Here is a 19,212-nt window from a genome sequence, read left to right on the forward strand (position 1 = left end):
ATATTAGGCCACCCTGTAAGAATCACTAGGACCTTGCCTGATTGCAGGAATCTTTATGAGATTAAGATACAGACAACTGTTTTGAGGTACAATCAGTGACCTGTTGAAAGCTTCTCAAGGAACAGCCAGAATATGCCCCACCTAACAACTATCTACCCCCTAACCTGAGATTCCTATTTTGTACTAACAGCTAGCTGGGAGCAGTTAAGTAATCCCCAAACCCAAATCTAGCTGTGGCCTCGGGTTGGCACAGACCAGTGCACAGATTCATTGCTCTGAAGACTTTTCATCTGTTTCGGGTGGAAGTCCTATTCCTCAATGTGTCACTTTTTTGACATCAGTAGCACTCCAAATCTTATTTATCTGAAGCTGGCCATGGAAATGTTTTTACTTGCATTAGGTGGTATGAACAAAGTGATGGATTTTAATCTACCAGGATTGGTGGAGAATAAATATCACAAGTGGTGACAATGAACAAAGTTATTTGATTTCACCCGCTTTACAGTGAGCAGGCCTTGGAAAACCTAATAGCTGAAGTGAGGCGAGGATAATTTTGGACTGAGGTTACATACATTTATAACATGGAGGGAGCCTGGGAGAGGCATGAGAGCTTCCACTGACCCTCATGGGAAGTGTACCTCCATCTCCTCATCCAACACAGTACAACCAGAATTAGCATCCTCTTCTCCGTCACACCCAAGACCTGACAACGTACAATACCTAGGTAAGCCAGAGATGTGGTTGGGCTAACTCATATAATTTTAGACCTGGTTACAATATCTGTTCTCCCACCTGCAGATGTGGAGGTTATTAGGCCAGCACAGAATGTGCAGCTGTTGCAGAAGGTTTGATGGCACCATCAAGGGAGAAAATAAAACTCGTCAAACCTAATCGCTTTTTCAGTCTATGCTGACAGCAATGTGAATGCCTAATTAGAAGCCTGGCTGAAAATCTACTGTGAAGACACGGGTCGATTTTAACTTCTGTTGCCTGTCGGAAATCGGGCAGTTAAAATGAGGTGGAGGAGGATTTAACTACTTCTGTCCCACCTTGTTTTGGTTGACACCCACCCAAGAGACAGTGTCCAATCCTTGGGCGGGGCTCAGAGAGTGCCTAATGATCTGATTGAGGCTTGACAAAACATCCTATTTTTTTTCTACCCTTGTGCGAGTCCTCCTCTGTGCCCCAAAAGGACATTTTGAATATTTGAGGATTTGCCACATTCCGGGCTACGGTTTCCTGCTGCCTTGTTTTGAAAGCAGACAGCTGCCTCCTGTTGACATCCTGACCATTTCGAGTCAAAGAACGGCACATTGTTGCACCTCCATCCATTGGAGTAGGGAAGCTGCACTGAAGCCGTTTCCTACCTGGGATATCCAACTAAAGCCCAAAAGGCTTTGAATTTCTGCAGACCTGACCCAATGTTTTCTTATATTCGGCTGTTGGAAGGTTGGATGTGTAGTGGATAGTATAGAGGGCTGTCAGAGGTTACAGCGGGACATAGATAGGATGCAAGGTTGGGCTGAGCAGTGGCAGATGCAGTTCAACCCAGAAAAGTGTGAAGTGGTTAATTTTGTTAGGTCAAATATGACGGCAGAGTAGTATTAATGGTAGGACTCTTGGCAGTGTGGAGGACCAGAGGGATCTTGGGGTCCAAGTCCATAGGACGCTCAAAGCGGCTGCACAAGTTGACTCTGTGGTTAAGAAGGCATATGGTGTATTGTCCTTCATCAATTGGGGAATCAAATTTAGGAGCCGAGAGGTATTGTTGCAGCCATATAGGTCCCTGGTCAGACCCCACTTGGAGTATTGTGCTCAGTTCTGGTTGCCTCACTACAGGAAGGATGTGGAAGCCATAGAGAGGGTGCAGAGGAGATTTACAAGGATGCTGCCTGGATTGCAGGGCATGCCTTATGAAAGCAGGTTGAGGAAATTTGGCCTTTCTCCTTGGAGCAATGGAGGATGAGGGGGGAACCTGATAGAGGTGTATAAGATGATGAGGGGTATTGATCGGGTGGATAGTCAGGGCTGAAATGGTTCCCACAAGAGGACACATGTTTAAGGCGCTGGGGAGTAGGTATAGAGGAGATGTCAGGGTAAGTTTTTTACTCAGAGAGTGGTGAGTGTGTGGAATGGGCTGCCGGCAACGGTGGTGGAAGCGGAAACGATAGGGTCTTTTAAGAAACCTTTGGATAGGTACATGGAGCTGAGAAAAATAGAAGGCTATAGGTAAGCCTAGTAATTTCTGAGGTAGAGACATGCTCGGCACAGCTTTGTGGGCCAAAGGGCCTGAATTGTGCTGTAGGTTTTCTATGTTTCCCCAGGGGTTCTTTAAACTGCCACCAAAGCTGCAGTGGGAGACTGAGCATAAATCAGGAGCAGACTGTCTGACAAGCTGTGTGACAAAGCTGGTCACTGAGTCTGGAAAAGTGGCAATATGGTTCATTACCTCTCAGCTCCACTTAACTTCCAGCGATGTTTTCTAGACATCAGCAAACCACCACCCCAGGCTGCCTGAATTAAGATAAAACACACAGTGAGTCAAGGTAATCCCAACATTTCACAGCAGTTAAAGCAAAAAAATAATCTGCCAGTGGAGTCCAGGTACAGGGTTTTGACCCGAAATGTCAACAATTCCTTGCCTCCCACAAATGCTGCTCGATCCACTGAATTCCTCCAGCAGATTGTTTGTTAATCTGCCAATGGGTTGAAGTAGATAATGGGGAGTGTGACCACTACTTAGTGAACTAACAAAAAAGCAAAATAATGCAGATGCTGGAAATCTAAAATAAAACAGAAAACACTTCATTCTCAGCAGATCAGATGGCATCTGTGGTAGAGGAAACATCATTAACTGTTTGGTCGATTATTGAACCAATAATCTTTCTCCATAGATTCTGCTTCTTTCTCCATAGATTCTGCCTGACCTTTCAGTATTTTCAGCTTTTTCTGTTTTATTTCATCATTTTGTTAACTTATGCTATTGAATTAAATAAATAAATAAACCTTTGATTGTTAAGTTGAGACTTTTTATCAGAATTTTATTGAAGTAGGGTGGAGCTTGGGTGGAACACAACCTTTGCTTCTATTATGTGAAGGTGGGAAGGTTGCAGTCTAAAATGTGAAGATTGATGAAAACTTGGTGATGAGCTCTCTTCCTACTGGAATGAACGGATGGGATTAAGATTCCAGAGAAAGGTGGCTTATATGATCAGTCTCACTTACATCCACATGCATCCAGATCTTGTACTTCTGACATATATCAGCGATGGCTGCAAGGGGGTCGAAGGCACCATACACTGTGGTGCCAGCTGTAGCGTTCACAAAGAATGGAACAAAGCCCTGTATAGAACAGAAGATCCTGATTAGATAGTCACATGAGAAGGAACTAAAATCCTCAAATAAAGCTTGTGGCAAATACGAATATGATATGGTGGTGAAGTATTTAAATTACCAAATTGGTCATCCGGAAGCATGGACTAACAATTCAGAGACCTGAGTCCAAATCCCATCGTGTTACTTGTGGAATTTAAATTTGTTTAAATTCAGTTAATCTGGATTTTTAAAATATTAACCCATCATAGTAATGATGTCTGGATCCATATGTGACTCCAGAATCCCACAATCTCCAACACTCCTCCCCCCACCAAATGTGTTTGACCTTTAACTGGCCTAGCTAGCTGCTCAATTGTACCATAACCACTATGTTGAAACAGAGAAAGAATAAAACTGGATGGACCTCTTATCAATGACTTCAGCATTGAATTATAATTGGTAAATTTAAATTGGTAAATTGGTTTATTATTGTCACATGTACAGAGGTACAGTGAAAAACTTGTCTTGCATACTGTCCATACAGATCAATTCATTACAGCAGTGCATTGAGGCAGTACAAGGTAAAACAATAACAGAATGCAGAATAAAGTGTTACAGTTACAGAGGAAGCGCAGTGCAGGTAGACAATAAGGTGCAAGGTTATAATAAGGTAGATTGTGAGGTCAAGAGTCCATCTTATCATACTAGGGAATTATGATAGGTCAGAGTCTTGCTCACAAACATCTCTAGATTGGTGCCTAAAGTGGACGACCTGATAGCGACATCCTCAGAAATATATCTGCAGATGATTCGCCAGACTCCTCCATCACAATTAATAGACCCTCAACATTGAATTCTGACTCAATGACGTCTCTTGACATCATAGGTAGGGAATCCTCTTCCTTATCAAACCTCTGTCAGTTGATGAACCAGTGTTCCTCCATGTTGAACAACACTTGGAAGAAGTGCAGAATGTATTTTTGGTGGGTGACTAAAATGCCATCACCAAGAGTGACTCAGTAATACCACCACTGGTGAGCCATGAAGATTGAGTCTGCAAAAGGTAGTGAGTGAACCAACAAAAGGGATAAAACTACTGAACCCTGCCCTCACCAATCTACCTAGTTGCTGCAAAATCCTTGTTAAGACAAGGTCCCAACTTCACACATGAGAACACTGTCTATCATATGTGGCACTACAATGTACCAAATGGCATAGACTTAAAATAGATCTGGCAGCTCAGAGCTGGGCATTCATGAGGCAGCAGGAATGTATTCCACCACAATCTGTAATCTTATGACCAATAATATCCCTCAGTCTACCATTACTATTTAGCCAGGGATCAATTCAGAATCAATGGGTCCAGAAAGGCATACCAGGCGAAACAACACAGGACTATGTATGTTAGAGCTAAGTAATCCCACAACCAATGGATCAGATTGAAGCTCTGCAGTCCTGCTATTGAAAAGAACAAAGAGCAGTCAGGCTGGTGGTCAAAATCTGATGGATCAAGCCTCTGATCCAGGATGGCATTGCTGCCTTCAACCCCAACCAAGATCGCTGGGCAGCATTAGTGCACTCCCTCCCCTGATCCCTATTACCTCAGGGGTTTGCTACCTCTCCCCACCCACATGCCCTGGAATTGAGACCTGTCCCGTTAACCCTTCTGAGATTGCTGCCTTTCTTCTGCCACTTAGGACTGTTGCCTTTCCTGCTGGCCTCTCTCCAAGAATAAAGCTTGTCTTGGAATTAAAGTTGCTGGCAAGCAGAAGACATAATAGAATGGGTGTAATTGAGCGGCGTGGGCTCATTGGGCTGGAAGGGCCTATTACCGTGCTGTAGAAATAAAGTTTTAAAGAATAAAGTTTTAAAGAATATTTGTGTTCCAGGAGTAAAACTCCAGGTTTCTTTATACTATTCCTGGTTTGCTTTGCTTAAATCTCATTCACTGTTGAATCTAAATTGTAGCTGAGATCTATCGGATTCTATCAACTGGTGAGATGTGGCAATTTATTCTTTTGGCTTCTGGACTACATCATAATTAAAATATCGATCATTAAAAGATTGTTTATCTTGCAGCCTGAGTTTCTAGGCTGCTTTGCAAATGTTCATACTTCATTCAGGACAGCATAGTGATACAGTCAGCAGAGCCGGTGTCTCACAGTGCCAAAGACCTGGGTTCAATCCTAACCTTGGGTGCTGTCTATGTGGAATTTGCACATTCTCTCTGTGACTGCATGGGTTTCATCCAGGTGCTCCGCTTTTCTCCCACATCCCAAGGACATGCAGGGTAGTAGGTTAATTGGCCGCTGTAACTTGCCCTTAGTGTGTAGGTGAGTGGTTGAATCTGGGTGGAGTTGATGAGATTAAGGGAGATTAGTGTCAATGGGTGGTTGGTGGTCAGTGTGGACTCAGTGGGCTGTAGGATCTGTTTTGGTGCTGTATGCCTCTGTGACTCTATGACATTTCTTATGGATTAAGGAATTTTCATTGGGGACACAAGGAAATCCAGAGAACTCCTGAAAAAGAAACTTATTCTTGAAATCAGTTCACGATCTTCTCATTTCAGTTTCCATTTTAAAATCAAGCTTATTTCTATTTTCACTCTCACAATTTAGCAAACAGATTTTATAAACAGAACACTGGGATAAGATGCCTGGGATGTGCAGAACTGTGCCATATTCCTCCGATTGGCCCCTGAAGATTGTTGGCAAACAAGGATGACAATGTAGCAATATTATTACATTCATCCTTGGGTTTTTCCAATCAAAAATCTTGAGACAGCTTCAGCATTTATGTTGACTTGCATGCTATGAAACAAATTACAACCTCAAGATGTATGGAATTACCAAGGATTTATAGCACGGAAACAGGTCATTTGACTTTATGCTAGTTTATGCTATATGTAAGCCTACAAGTCATGTGCATATATATCATGTGAAAATATTCCTCGCTAAAACAGTTTATATATAGTTGACACTTCAAAAATGTGGAGCTACATACTTGGTTGCAATTGGAATTGATGGACTCAGATTATCAATTGCTCCTGTAATCAATGATACTATTCAATGTACTATGCACAAACGTAGATTGGGTACTCTGTGTCATTCAGTTCTTCCATGTGTGTGTGCAATACATCAAATGGCATTTAACACGCCTTCTGATAAGACTTGTTAAAACATTTTACAATGCCATCACTCTTAGGGATACTCCAAAACTGAGATCTGCTTTGGTGTTAATTAAGAGGGCCTGATGTTAACTAGGTCATTGCCATTGAGTCTGACACAGCCATCATCCTGAAGGCTTTCTTAATGTTTGCCCCCATTCCTTGCCCTCACTGCAATGTTCTTGGAGACACTAAACTCCCACTGACACTTGAACATGTTTCCAATACCCTGACACCCAATTGTCTGTCTGAACCCAACAACTGATAAAATATCTGACCTCTTCCATTGCCCACAGCAGCTGATTGTGTGTATACATCCTTCCCCAATCATCTGATTATGTGTCTGACCCTCCCAACACCCAATTATGTTCTATGTTCAACCCTTCCGATACCTGATTGTGTGTCTGAACACCCACCCCTCTCCACTCCCAACCCTCAACTGTATCTCTGAAAAACCCTCACACTTCTGATCCTAAATGAAAAAAATATACAGTTTTATTTGCTTACTTGTAGACTGGGGGAAATCATGCAAACTTTCCCTCAGGGAACTGAATGTTCAGCATTGAAGATAAAGTAAATTATATGCTTCAGAGCTGGTGATAATGTAAATTGTATGGTTTTGTGCCAACGATAATACAACTTGTATGATCTAAAGTCAATGGTAATATAAATAATATGGGCTTTGGAAGGGGGCTTTATTTTGATCTTGCCTCTTTGTCAAACTCTCATTGAAAGCTTACGTTAGTAATCTGCCCCAGGGCTTTTACCATTCTCAAGAAATGTGTCTAGATCTATACTAGTTCACTCTGATTTCCCTTTTCCAACAGTTGAAAACTGCTCTAGCTTCCCAAAATGTCAGACAATTCCACACAGGAAAATATTAATCTGCAACCTTCCAATCCATATCCAAGACATTAGATGTAGATGTATGAAGATGGTGGTTTTGGGTGGTGCTGCAATTCCTCAGGAAGAATATGCCTCCATCAGTCAACAGAACCAGTGCCCATCCTATCACCTTCTCACTGTGAAACCAGATGACCGCAGCCTGTCACCCTCAATGGGCGGGAGGCTGGAGTTTTCCAAGGGGTAGGGGAAGGTCTGTGGAGATGGGTCTTGCTGGATCATAGGCTTTGGGTATTGAATCTGCTGGGATCAACGAGAGGATGACCAGCAGTAAGGGAGGTGGCCTCACCCCAGAAAACCATGAGCAACCAATGGAGAGTGAGGGGTGAGGTGGGGTCAGGGAGCGAGAGAAGGAAGAGAGTGAAGCAAATGGGTGTAAGTGGTGAGAGAGGGCGAGGGGTACTGAAGGAAATAAGGGTTGAGGGAGGGTGGGGTTAAGGGAGGGGACTTGAGTAAATTGTGCACAGAAGCGTATTGTATTGTATTGGTTTATTATTGTCACTTGTACCGAGATACAGTGAAAAGCTTGTCTTACAAACTGATCGTACAGGTCAATCAGGTCAATGTTTGTGTATGTTTGTGCTCTTCTGGATGAGTGTGGATAGATGGTATCTGTGGCTGGGAAGAGTGTGAGAAGGCATCAGTGTGTCTGCTTGCGTATGTATGTGCATAAATTCAAACAGCTTAAGCTGGTCTTCAGTGGCCTTAAACCTCCTCACCATTGGAACAGGACCTCACTCTGTCACATCCATGTGGTAGCTAGTGTGCAACGGTTACCCCATGTTTAAAGAAATTACAAGTATGCATCTTCCATTCTTCATTGTAGTGGAAGCAATTCATCCTCGATCCCAAGGTGCTGCCTGTGGGATAGATCAACACAGCAGTATAAACCAGTCCCAGAAAGTGAATGCTAAAATCCACTCATTAAAACCAGTTGGACCGTTGAATTTTTATCTCAATCTCAAAATTCACTCCCTGATCCTTGACTATATGTTAAGTCCTTTGGAAATATATCTGACAGCTGACAGCTGACAGCTGACAGCTGAGTGCCCTGTATTGGCGTAATACCCACAGGAAGTTCATGCCTAATTTATAACTGAGCATAGGAAACACACAATAATTTTAATTGGGATTGTATTTAATTGAAAACATGAACTAACCTTTTGCTTGGCTTCAAGTACTCTTCTCTCAAGGTCTGACGGTATTATTTTCCCTCTGCAATTTTAGAAAAGCACAATCACACTTTGAAATATGCTGCATTTCTGTCAATGGAGTTTAACGTTTTTGCATCTATTGTAAAAACAAAGCAAGTCCTAGCAATGTGCAGCAGAGAAGGTAGCTGCTTGACCCATTGCAAAATCAATGAGTTTGCTGTGGGCGTTACATCATTTATCTCCTACCTGTCCCACGCGGGCAGAAAAAAATTGCTACTTCACTCAGGAGAGGGTGCATGGGATGAAGGAACTGTATTCCGAGTGTCCATTAATTGTACTGGAAATACTGAAAAAACTAGAGACGATACAAAACATTCCCAGGGATAGAAGACCGGAGAGTTCATGCTGACAGAATCAGGGCCACTCTGCAGAGTTAGTGTCTGGTTGCTGATGGATAAAAAATATACATTGTGGACAGGTAACTGATTTTCTTCAATTCAGAACAACAACCACAGGAAACTCTTTCGAGGAATGGGAAGCATTTATCTTTTGAGAAGCTCATCAAGATTTCTGTTTTGTATTGTATGGTGATAAATAATTTATCCCACTGGGATTGATAAGGAACTTGTTAATTACTCCATGGGGCTAACAATGTATTGTCAAGGTCCCCGTCCACATTCTGTAACGTAGATCCACTATGGAACCATTGCACAGAGACGGAACAATAAAGGTGTGACTGGATTCCGGGCTCACCAATTTCTGTAAACATTGGGCCAAAGCTTGGTGGATGCATCTGAGAGAGGCTCCGGATGCTAAGCATATACTTGGGATGGATCCTTCAGCAGAAGCCTGTTGTTGCAGGTTTCAGATTTGTCATGGAATTCTTATTGGATATGGAGATACCAGTCCCACCCTGAAGGCCTCCATCATTTTAGGCATAAGCGTGTCTAAAACATTGATAGGTAATTATAGTGGTAGTATAGTAAAGCATAACATTTTTACAAGATCTTAAGTGACCATCACTTCTTTTATATACAGCCATCTGCAAATTTCTTCATTCTTAACATTTTTAGAATTAATATTTTAATGAATACTGACATTTAGAATGAATACTTAACATGAAGCACTTTAATGAGATAAGACCTGATAAATTCATTAAGCTGTTTTATTTTACAAGCAGCTGAAGTAATATTATAATACAATTTCACATCAGTTCAACCAAAAAAGTATGTTCTTCATTGACAGAAAAGTTTCCTTCTTAGTAGGCTTGTTTACCTTTTCCTCTCTGGATTTCAGTGACCTCCCCCTCACTGATACAGGCTTCCTCTCCAGATCTAGCTAGGTTTTGCTTTTCCTATCTCCCATGGTTTCAATAGGTGCTGGCCCTTCCCGGTGACATTCTTCTATTGGTGATTTGCTAGTTGATTTGACAAGAACTTGATTATCTTTCCTAAAGTGTGGTGTTGTGTTCAATGCACAGTACCTCCCTGTTCTTAAAAAACAATAGAGGCCATTCACTGCCTCCATCTGAAGTACACTGTGAGCTATAATGCTCCTCAAATACACACTTCAAATACCTGGAGTAAATTGTCTTTTTGTATAAAGGCTACATAAACATAGGCCTCTTGTCTATAACATATCATGGGACTTGAAATGTTCTCTCTCTCTGCAGAGATGCAATATGACCATGTGAATCACTATAAGTTAGCAGGCAAGTGTAGCAAGTAATTAAGAAGACAAATGGTATGTCTTGGGCTTTACTGCAAAAGGGATTGGAGTTTTGAAACAGGGAAGTTTTTTTGCAATTGCACAGGATGCTGGTGAGTTTTGGTTCCTTTACTTAAGAAAGGATATAGTAGCATTGAAGGCAGTCCAAAGGAAATTCAGCAGGTTAATTGCTGGGATGGAGACACAAATGACTGCAGATGCTGGAATCTGGAGCATGCAGAAGCTAGACAGCAGCTCTCGGACACCTCCTTGTAGCGTCCCAGGACCACGACCCCACTAACAAACACCAGGCCACTGTCTCCCAGACCATTACTGATATCATTGCATCAGGACATCTCCCCACCACAGTCTTCAACTTGATAGTGCCCCAACCCTGTGCTGACCAGTTCTATCTCTTACCTAAGGTCCACAAACAAAACTTCCCTGGTAGACTAATTGTTCCCACCAGACTTATCTCTTCATACCTGGACTTTATCCTGCCTCTCCTTGTCCAGTCCCTTCCCAGCTACATCCAGGACACCTCTCATGCCCTCCACCATTTTAACGAATTCCAATTCCATGGTCCCAAATGACTCTTCTTTACCAGGAGAATCCAATCTCTATACACTTCCATCCCCTATCAGGAATGTCTTCGGGCCCTCTGGGAATAAAGACCCAACCAGTCCACCTCCACAGACATTCTCATCTGCCTGGCAGAACTTGTTCTTACTCTGAACAACTTGTCTTTCCATTTTCCCACATTTTACAAAAGAAAGATGCAGCCATTGGCAATCCCATTGGCCCCAGAAACTGTCTTTTGTTGGCTATGTTCCAAACCTATTCTGTCACCCCTCACCAACTCTCTCTCCACTACATTGACAACTGCATTGGTGCTGCTTCCTGCAGTTGTGCAGAACTCATCAACTTTATCATCTTTGCCACCAATTGTACCCTGCCCTCAAATTCATCTGGACTATTTCTGACACCTCTCTACCTTTTCTGGATCTGTCTCCACCTCAAGAGACAGACTGTCCACCGATATTTACTCTAAACCTATGGACTCCCACACCTACCTTGATTACACCTCGTCCCACACTGTCTCCTGTAAGGATGCCATCCCTTTTCTGCATTCTGCAGGGACCACTTGGATAGACTACAGCCGAATGGTATGGACATTGAATTTTCCATTTTCAATTACCTCACTCCCCCTGTGATCCTTTCCCACTCTCACCAGTCCACCCACGATCTCTCTCCTTTTGTTCACTTTTTCCATCCCCCCCTTGTTACCAAGACATCACCCTCCCCCACCTGGTTTCATCTGCCCATCACCCACATACCTATCTACCTGGGTTTCTTCTCCTTAGGTTCACCTTTCCTATCCCCTCTCCCACCTGGTTCCATCTGCCTATCATCCTTTCATTATGTGTTTCTGCCTGTCACCTAACAGCCTCTATCTCTACCCCTCCCGTCCCCTCCCTCACCTGGCGCCATTGGCCTATTTTTTTCCTCTTCTTATGTTTCCACCCTATCACTGACCTGCCTCTGTCTCTCCCCTTCTTTCTCACTTCTACGTACTGGCTATCTTCCCTCTACACTCAGTCCTGATGCAGGGTCTCAACCCAAAATGTTCACCATCCCTTTGCCTCCAAAAATGCTTCTTGACCAGTTTATTAATTGCTGGGATGAGAGGATTATCCAAACAAGAGAGGATAAACAAGCTGGGTCTATATTCCTTGGAGTTTAGGTGATCTTATTGAAACATACAAGGTCCTAAGGGGGCATGGCAGGGTTTACATCAAGATGTTTTCTTTAGTGCGAAAGTCTTGAATGATGGACATAGTTGAGAGGCCGGTCATTGAAACTAAGGTGCATAGAAATTTCTTCTCACAGAGGGTGGTGAATCTCAGGAATTCTCTATCAGAGAGTTGTAGAGGCCAGATCATTAGAAGTATTTAAACTGGAGGTAGATAAATTGGCAAAAGATCAGGGAACTGAGGCCTATTAGGAACTGACACAGAGGAGGAGATGAGGCCTGGGGCAGATCCGCGTGGTCATATTGAATGGCAGGGCTGGTTTGAGGGGTCAGGTGGCAAACTCCTCCACCTAGGTCCTTGTGCTCCTGAGTACTGAGCAGTTACAGCACTTTTGGTTTTTACTTCAGTGGTATCAATACTCAATCTTTTACTGAAAACACAATGCTTATAATGAAATGCAAGCAATATTATCATTCCTAAGCCTTTTATGTGAAGAACCAAAATATCAAAAATCAAAATATGACACCTGCCAATTGAAACATTGCTCCAAGTGCTTGTCTGGTTTAGAAACCATTCTGTTTTAGTTCACTTTCACTATCACCAGGCTTTTTGGGTCCAACGCTTGTTACATTCCTAGCGTGAAAATGCTGCTGCAGTAGAAGTATTTCTACCAGTTAGTTAAGCTTGCTTTATTGTAGCTGGTGCCTTTGCAGTAGTGGTCTGCACATCTGTACTTGACCCTGTACAAATTGGGCTTTCCCTGGCTTTTAAAATTAATTTTCCTGCAAGATCATATTCACAATCTTGTATCCCTCACCAACAAGCCAGCATCTGACTCAAACTGGTTGTCATGGTGATTTGCAATGACAATTAATGAAATAAGAGTCATTATCTACAATTTTCATCCATTTTGAGATGATGGCTCATCTATGACCAGTAGGTTTGTACAGAACTATAGACTGCAGCACAGAATTTATCATTCACCTTTTATGCTTTTATTCTTCACTCCCATATATTAAACCCTATAATCTGTTGGCATTTTTTCATCTTACACAATTTCATTTGCATTGTGTGGATCTTAGTTTTGGCAATGGCTGAAGAAGCTGGTGCTCACACATCAAGGTGTGTGATTGACAGTTCGCTGAGCCAAACACATCACAAAGGACAAAGAATCCTCTCTGTCTTTCAGACAGGGATTGATAGATCTCTCAGCAAGTACCAGCAGAAAATCCAAGCAATTTTCTTAACGAAAAGTCTGAAGGAGACATTCAAGCATCGTAACTGGAGAGATCGTCTTATATTTATGGAATTAGTATGGTGTTTCTTTGTAATTTCTAATAACTCAAGGGAATATGGGGACTTAACCTTGTGGAACCTGCTACTGTGGCTCCAATGGACGGAAGAAGAAGAACATTTCCTTAATTATTTATCCATTCAACTATTTTATGCAAAATGAAGTTACTGTTGAGCTCAAGTTCTTTCTCATCTTAAAACTGCACTTTTCAGTTTGTCTTTCAAAAAGAAGCAGAACAAATATGGTGTTGTATGTAATATTTTAGTTCGTAGGGTAAGCATTCTGCATTATCGCACAAGGGTCATGCTGTCATTTAACTAGACGTAGGGTACTGAAGATGCAGTCAAGATCATAGGGAACAGCAAGTCTACTTATGGGAGTGCTGGACAGTAGGTTAATTGGCTGCTGTATACAAGAGCACACGAATATAGGAGCAGGAGTAGGCCACCAGCTTGCTCCACCATTCAATATTATCTTGGTTGATCTACGATGGTCTCAACTCCTCTTCTGAGCCAGTTCCCCATAGTCCTCAATCTATCAAACGTTTTTCTTTCTCCATCTTAAATATATCTAACGATCTGGCCTCCACTGCTCTCATGGGCAAAGAATTCAGGAGATTCACTACACTGAGAGTAGAAATTTCTGTGCACCTTAATTATAAATGACCGGCCCTTTATTTTGCAGCTATGTCTCTTTATTTGTGACACACCCACTAGTGAAAACATCTCAACATATGCCTTGTCAAGCCCCTTTAGAACATTACATGTCACCCTTAATTCTTCTAAACAACAAAGAATACAGCCCCAAAATTATCCAGGGTAGGTTAATTGCAAAAAGATTCAAAATGGGGAACTGATGGGCATGTGTGAGAGACAGTAAGTTTTCAGGGGTATTGGGAAATAAGGGGAAAGGAACGGAACTAATGAGTTTGTTTCCTGGGAGCCAGCACTGGCCTAATGGTAAAGAAGGCACATGGCATGCTTGCCTTTATTAGTCGAGGCATTGAGTTCAAGAATCAGGAAGTTATGTTGCAGCTTTACAAAATACTGGTTAAGCTGCATCTAGAGCATTGCATTTACTTCTGGTTGCCCCATTATAGGAAGGATGTGGAGGCTATGGAAAGGGTGCAGATGAGTTTTACCAGGATTCTGTCTAGATTAGAGGGCATGTGCTATAAGGAGAGGTTGGACAAGCTAAGGCTGTTTTCTGTGGAGCAACGGAGGCAGAGGGGAGATCTGATAGAAGTTTATAAAATTATGAGAGGCATAAATAGACAGCCAGTATCTTTTTCCCGGTGTTGAAATGTCTAATACCAGAGGGCATGCATTTTAAGGTCCTGAACTGGGGCAGAGCAAATTTTGGAGACTTTAGGTGGGATCTTGCAGAGGTTGATTGGGTGAGATTGTTTGCAGGGAAAGGAGCATCTACCTAGTGGGTGGATTTTAATAGTGTGATGCCAAGTGTTCAGGGCCTACATGTTCTTGTTAGGGTGAAGGGCAAGGCTGGTAGGCTTCAGGAACCCTGGTTGATGAGAGATATTGAGGCTTTGGTTATGAAAAAGGAGGCATACACTGCACAAAAGCAAGTGGGAACTAGTGAATCTCTTGATGACTACAAGAAGTGTAGGAGCATACTTAAGAGAGAAGTTAGGAGGGCAAAAAGAGGATATAAGAGGGATCTGGTAGGCAAGGTGAGGTAAATTCCCAAGAGATTCTGTAGGTAAATTAAGACTAAAAGGGTTGCTAGGGAGAGAATAGTTCCCCTTAAAGATCAGCATGGCCGTCTGTGTGTGGAACCAAAGGAAATGGGAGAGATTTTTAATGAATATTTCTCTTCAGATTTTACTGTGGCGAAAATGATGGAATTGGGGGAAATGAGTGGTGATGATACCACAGATGAACTAGGAAGAGGTATTAGAGGCCTTAACGTGCATTCAGGTGGATAAATCCCCAGGACCTGACCTAGTGCATTCTTGGAGCATGTGGGAAGCTAGAGAAGAAATTGCGGAGGCCCTTGCAGAGATTTTTCCTTCATCTGTGGCCACAGGTGAGGGTCCAGAGGACTGGAGAGTGGCTAATGTGGTCCATTGTTTAAAAAATTAGCAAAATCAAGCCAGGACACTACAAGCCAGTGAGCCTGACATCGGTGGTGGGTAAATTGCTGGAGAGGATTCTGAGGGACAGGATCTACTAACATTTAGAGAGAGAGACAGGGTCTGATTCAGGACAGTCAGAATGGCTTTGTGCATGGCAAGTCGTATCTGACAAATCTCTTGGAGTTCTTTGAGGAAGTAACCAAGAGGGTAGATTAGGGTAGGGTAGTGGATGTTGTCTATATGGACTTTAGCAAGGCCTTTGACAAGGTCCCCCATGGCAGGCTAGTCTGGAAGGTTAGATCGCATGGGATCAAGGGGATTTAGTAGACTGGATTCATAATTGGCTCAGTGGTAGGAAGCAGAAGGTGATGGTCGAACGTTGTTTCTCAGACTGGAGGCCTGTGTCTAGTGGTGTGCCACAGGGTTCAGTGCTGGGACCTTTGTTGTTTGTAATTTATATAAATATGAAGGTACAAGGCATGGTTAGTTAGTTTGCGGATGATACTAAAATAGCTGCTGTTGTATATAGTGCAAAAGGAAATGAAAAATTACAGGGAGATCTTGACCAGCTAGATGTGTGGGCTGAGGACTGGCAAATGGCTTTCAATCCTGATAAATGTGAGGTACTGCATTTTGGGAGATCAAACCAGGGTAGGACTTGTAGAGTGAATGGTAGGGCCCAGGGGAGTGTTATGGAACAGAGAGACCTGGGAGTGCAGGTGCATAGTTCACTGAAAGCGGCGTCACAGGTAGATAGGGTGGTGAAGAAAGTGTTTGGCATGTTGACCTTCATCAGTCAGGGTACTGAGTATAGGTGTTAGGAAGTTATGCTGCAGTTATATAAGATGTTGGTGAAATTGCATTTGGAGTATTGTGCACAGATTTGGTCGCCCTGTTATAGGAAAGATGTTATTAAACTAGAAGGAGTGCAGAAAAGATTTACAAGGATGTTGCCTGGACTTGGGGGCCTGAGTTACAAGGAGAGGTTGTGTAGACTAGGACTTTATTCCCTGAAACGTAGGAGATTGAGGGGTGACCTGATAGAGGTATATAAGATCATGACGGGCACAGACAGGGTGAACACACATCATCTTTTTCCCATGGAGGGGGTGCTAAAAAACAAGAGGGCATAGGTTTAAGATCAGAGGCGAGAGGTTTAAAAGGGACATCAGGGGCAGCTTCTTCATGCAATGGGTGGTCGTATTTGGAATGAGCTGCCAGAAATAGTGGTTGAGGCGGGAACATTAGCAACATTTAAAAGCCGTCTAGATAAGTACATGGATAGGAGAGTTTTAGAGGGCAATGGGCAAAATGCAGGCAGATGGGACGAGCTCGTTGGACAACACAGTCAGCGTGGATGAACTGGGCTGAAGGGCATGTTTCCCTGCTGTATGATTCTATGACTCAATGACTCTATTTAAGGTGAGAGAGGGAAAGTTCAAAGGAGATGTGCAGGGAATGTTTTTTACACAGAGAATGGTGAGTGCTTGGAATGCGCTGCCAGGGGTGGTAGTGGAGGCAGATATGACAGATGTTTCAGAGGCTCTTAGATAGGCACATGAATATGCAGGGACTGGAGAGATATGGACTATATGCAGGCAGAAGGGATTATGTGTCATTAGCTTAATTAGTTTGGCACAACGTTGAGGTCAAAAGGGCCTGTTCCTGTGCTGTACTGTTCTATGTTCTATGTTTTGTACTAATGGGCCAAGTGGTCTCTCCCTTGTTACATGGAAGTGTAAGATTGGTGATGCTGATATAGAAAGAATACCCAGAACAAACTTGTGACCACTAATTAAGATTCAGGCCAACAACAAAATAATAATTATAACTTCAATATATAAGATAGAGAAAACTTCATTAATTTGAATCCCTTTGTGAGATCAGAACATTCCAAAGTCTTTTAAAGCCAACAAAATACTTTTGAAATGCAGTCAACTGTGGTCATTTGAAAAGCCGCTGGTAATTTTCAAATAGCAAGGACCAAGTAATGATCTAATGATGAAAATCTAAAAAACTGTTGATGCTAGAAATCTGAAGTAAAAGCAGAAAATGCTGCAGTTTTTCCAGCATTTTCACTTTTTATAATTCTTTAATGATGTTTATTATGTGATAAATATTAGCTAGGATACTGGGGAGGATTCTGTTGTTCTGCAAAATAGTGTCCTGGAATATTTCATATCTACCAGAGAGGGCAGGCTGGACCAGAACTTAGCATCTCTGTAGCTTGCTGTGTCTGATTCATACTGGCACCTTCTGCCCACTTCACTGCTGTGCTGCCTGCAAGCACTCTCCAGTCAGACCTCTGAGCAAATGCACACACAGATTGTGTATCAGCAGAGATCTTTAATTTGGTTGAATGCAGAAACAGAGTCTCACTGTTTGAGGAGTGGAAAGCTCTGTAGGCAGTATATAAAATAACCTACCTTACATCACACTTGATGAGAACCACTCCATCTGTCCCAATCCCCAGAGCTGCCGCTGCCTTCTTTATTGAAAAATGACTCTGTAACCATCAACACACAAAGAGAATGACGTCAATGGGATCCTAGTAATGACAAGTGACACAGTACAAGGATCATCACATAATGTGAGGTATCTTTGTCCTTTTATTCTTTCTCTTTCATTTCTCTGAAGATGCTGATTTCGTACTGGATCTATGAGCGTGGTGAACCTCTTGGTGCTTTCTCAAGTGGCCATTCTCATGTGTGACTCAAGTTATTGAGTGCCGCAGTGTTATAAAGAAAGAAGATGAAAGAAAAACTTGAATTGAAGTGGTGCCTTTCATGACCTTGTGACTGCTGTGGCAAAGCAAGGGTTAAGATAGTGTGCAAGCGGAGATGGTTTACAGACAGTCTGCAATCACCCCTGCTGAGCAAGGTCCTTGATAGCATAGCTCCTTTTGTACAGCATGGGAGCCGAGGTAACCAAGACAAGGTAAGGATGCAAAAGAAGGGGTGCAAGGCACACATTAGCTATCAGACAATTACTTTACTAACTCGAAGGTATTATTGACCATTAACATGTAGTTTCTATTAGGGCAGGCATGGTAGTGTAGCGGTTAACATAATGCTATGACAGCGCCAGTGACCCTGGTTCAATTCCCACAGCTGTCTGTAAGGAATTTGTATGTTCTCCCTGTGTCTGCATGGGTTTCCTCCAGGTGCTCCGGTTTCCTCCAACATTCCAAAGACGTATGGGTTAGGAAGTTGTGGGCATGCTATGTTGGTGCCGGAAGCGTGGCGACACTTGCAGGCTGCCCCCAAAACACTCTTCGCAAAAGATGCATTTCACTGTGTGTTTCGCTGTACATGTGAGCAATAAAGTTATCTTATCTTATCTCATTAACACCAATATTAACGGAAGGCGATTGGTATTTTATGTATGGAAATGATTGATTCTAAGGTGTCCACCAAAATTTTAATTGGTTGCTATCTGTTTAAAAAAACAACTCGTTGTTGAAATTTTAGAATAGTTCGGTGACAGGGACTGGACTGTTCTCCTTGTGCACAAGTAAATAAAGTGTGATCGAGAAATGAGTGCAAGTTGTCAGAGTCCATTTAATTGGCGACAACAACCTCAGGATATCAAAAGCACTTAGAGCCAATGGAATCCTTTTGAAGAACTCACAATAAGCATGGCAGCTGATTTTTGCACAGCAGACTCCCATAATGATCAGGTACTTTGTTCCTTTGATACTGATTGCATGATAAATATTGGATATAGCGCCAGGGGTAACTTCCCCTGCACTACTTCAAAAGAGTATGAAGGAGTCTTGAGTGTCCAATTGAGAGAAGAGATTGGACAATTTACATTTGATTACT

General features: G+C 42.5%; 1 protein-coding gene across 1 annotated transcript in view; it reads right to left on the minus strand.

The window, feature by feature from the left end:
• Positions 1 to 19,212, minus strand: part of gad2 (glutamate decarboxylase 2) — a 98,538-nt gene that overhangs the window by 12,495 nt on the left and 66,831 nt on the right. The window contains exons 8-11 of the mRNA XM_052016176.1: positions 17,815 to 17,894; positions 8,545 to 8,599; positions 3,226 to 3,342; positions 2,450 to 2,514 (exon numbers count right to left, since the gene is read on the minus strand). Coding sequence (XP_051872136.1) covers positions 2,450 to 2,514; positions 3,226 to 3,342; positions 8,545 to 8,599; positions 17,815 to 17,894 — 317 coding nt within the window. The remainder of the gene's footprint in view (positions 1 to 2,449; positions 2,515 to 3,225; positions 3,343 to 8,544; positions 8,600 to 17,814; positions 17,895 to 19,212) is intronic.

This window comes from Pristis pectinata, chromosome 5 (assembly GCF_009764475.1).
Source record: "Pristis pectinata isolate sPriPec2 chromosome 5, sPriPec2.1.pri, whole genome shotgun sequence".
Lineage (NCBI taxonomy): Eukaryota > Metazoa > Chordata > Chondrichthyes > Rhinopristiformes > Pristidae > Pristis > Pristis pectinata.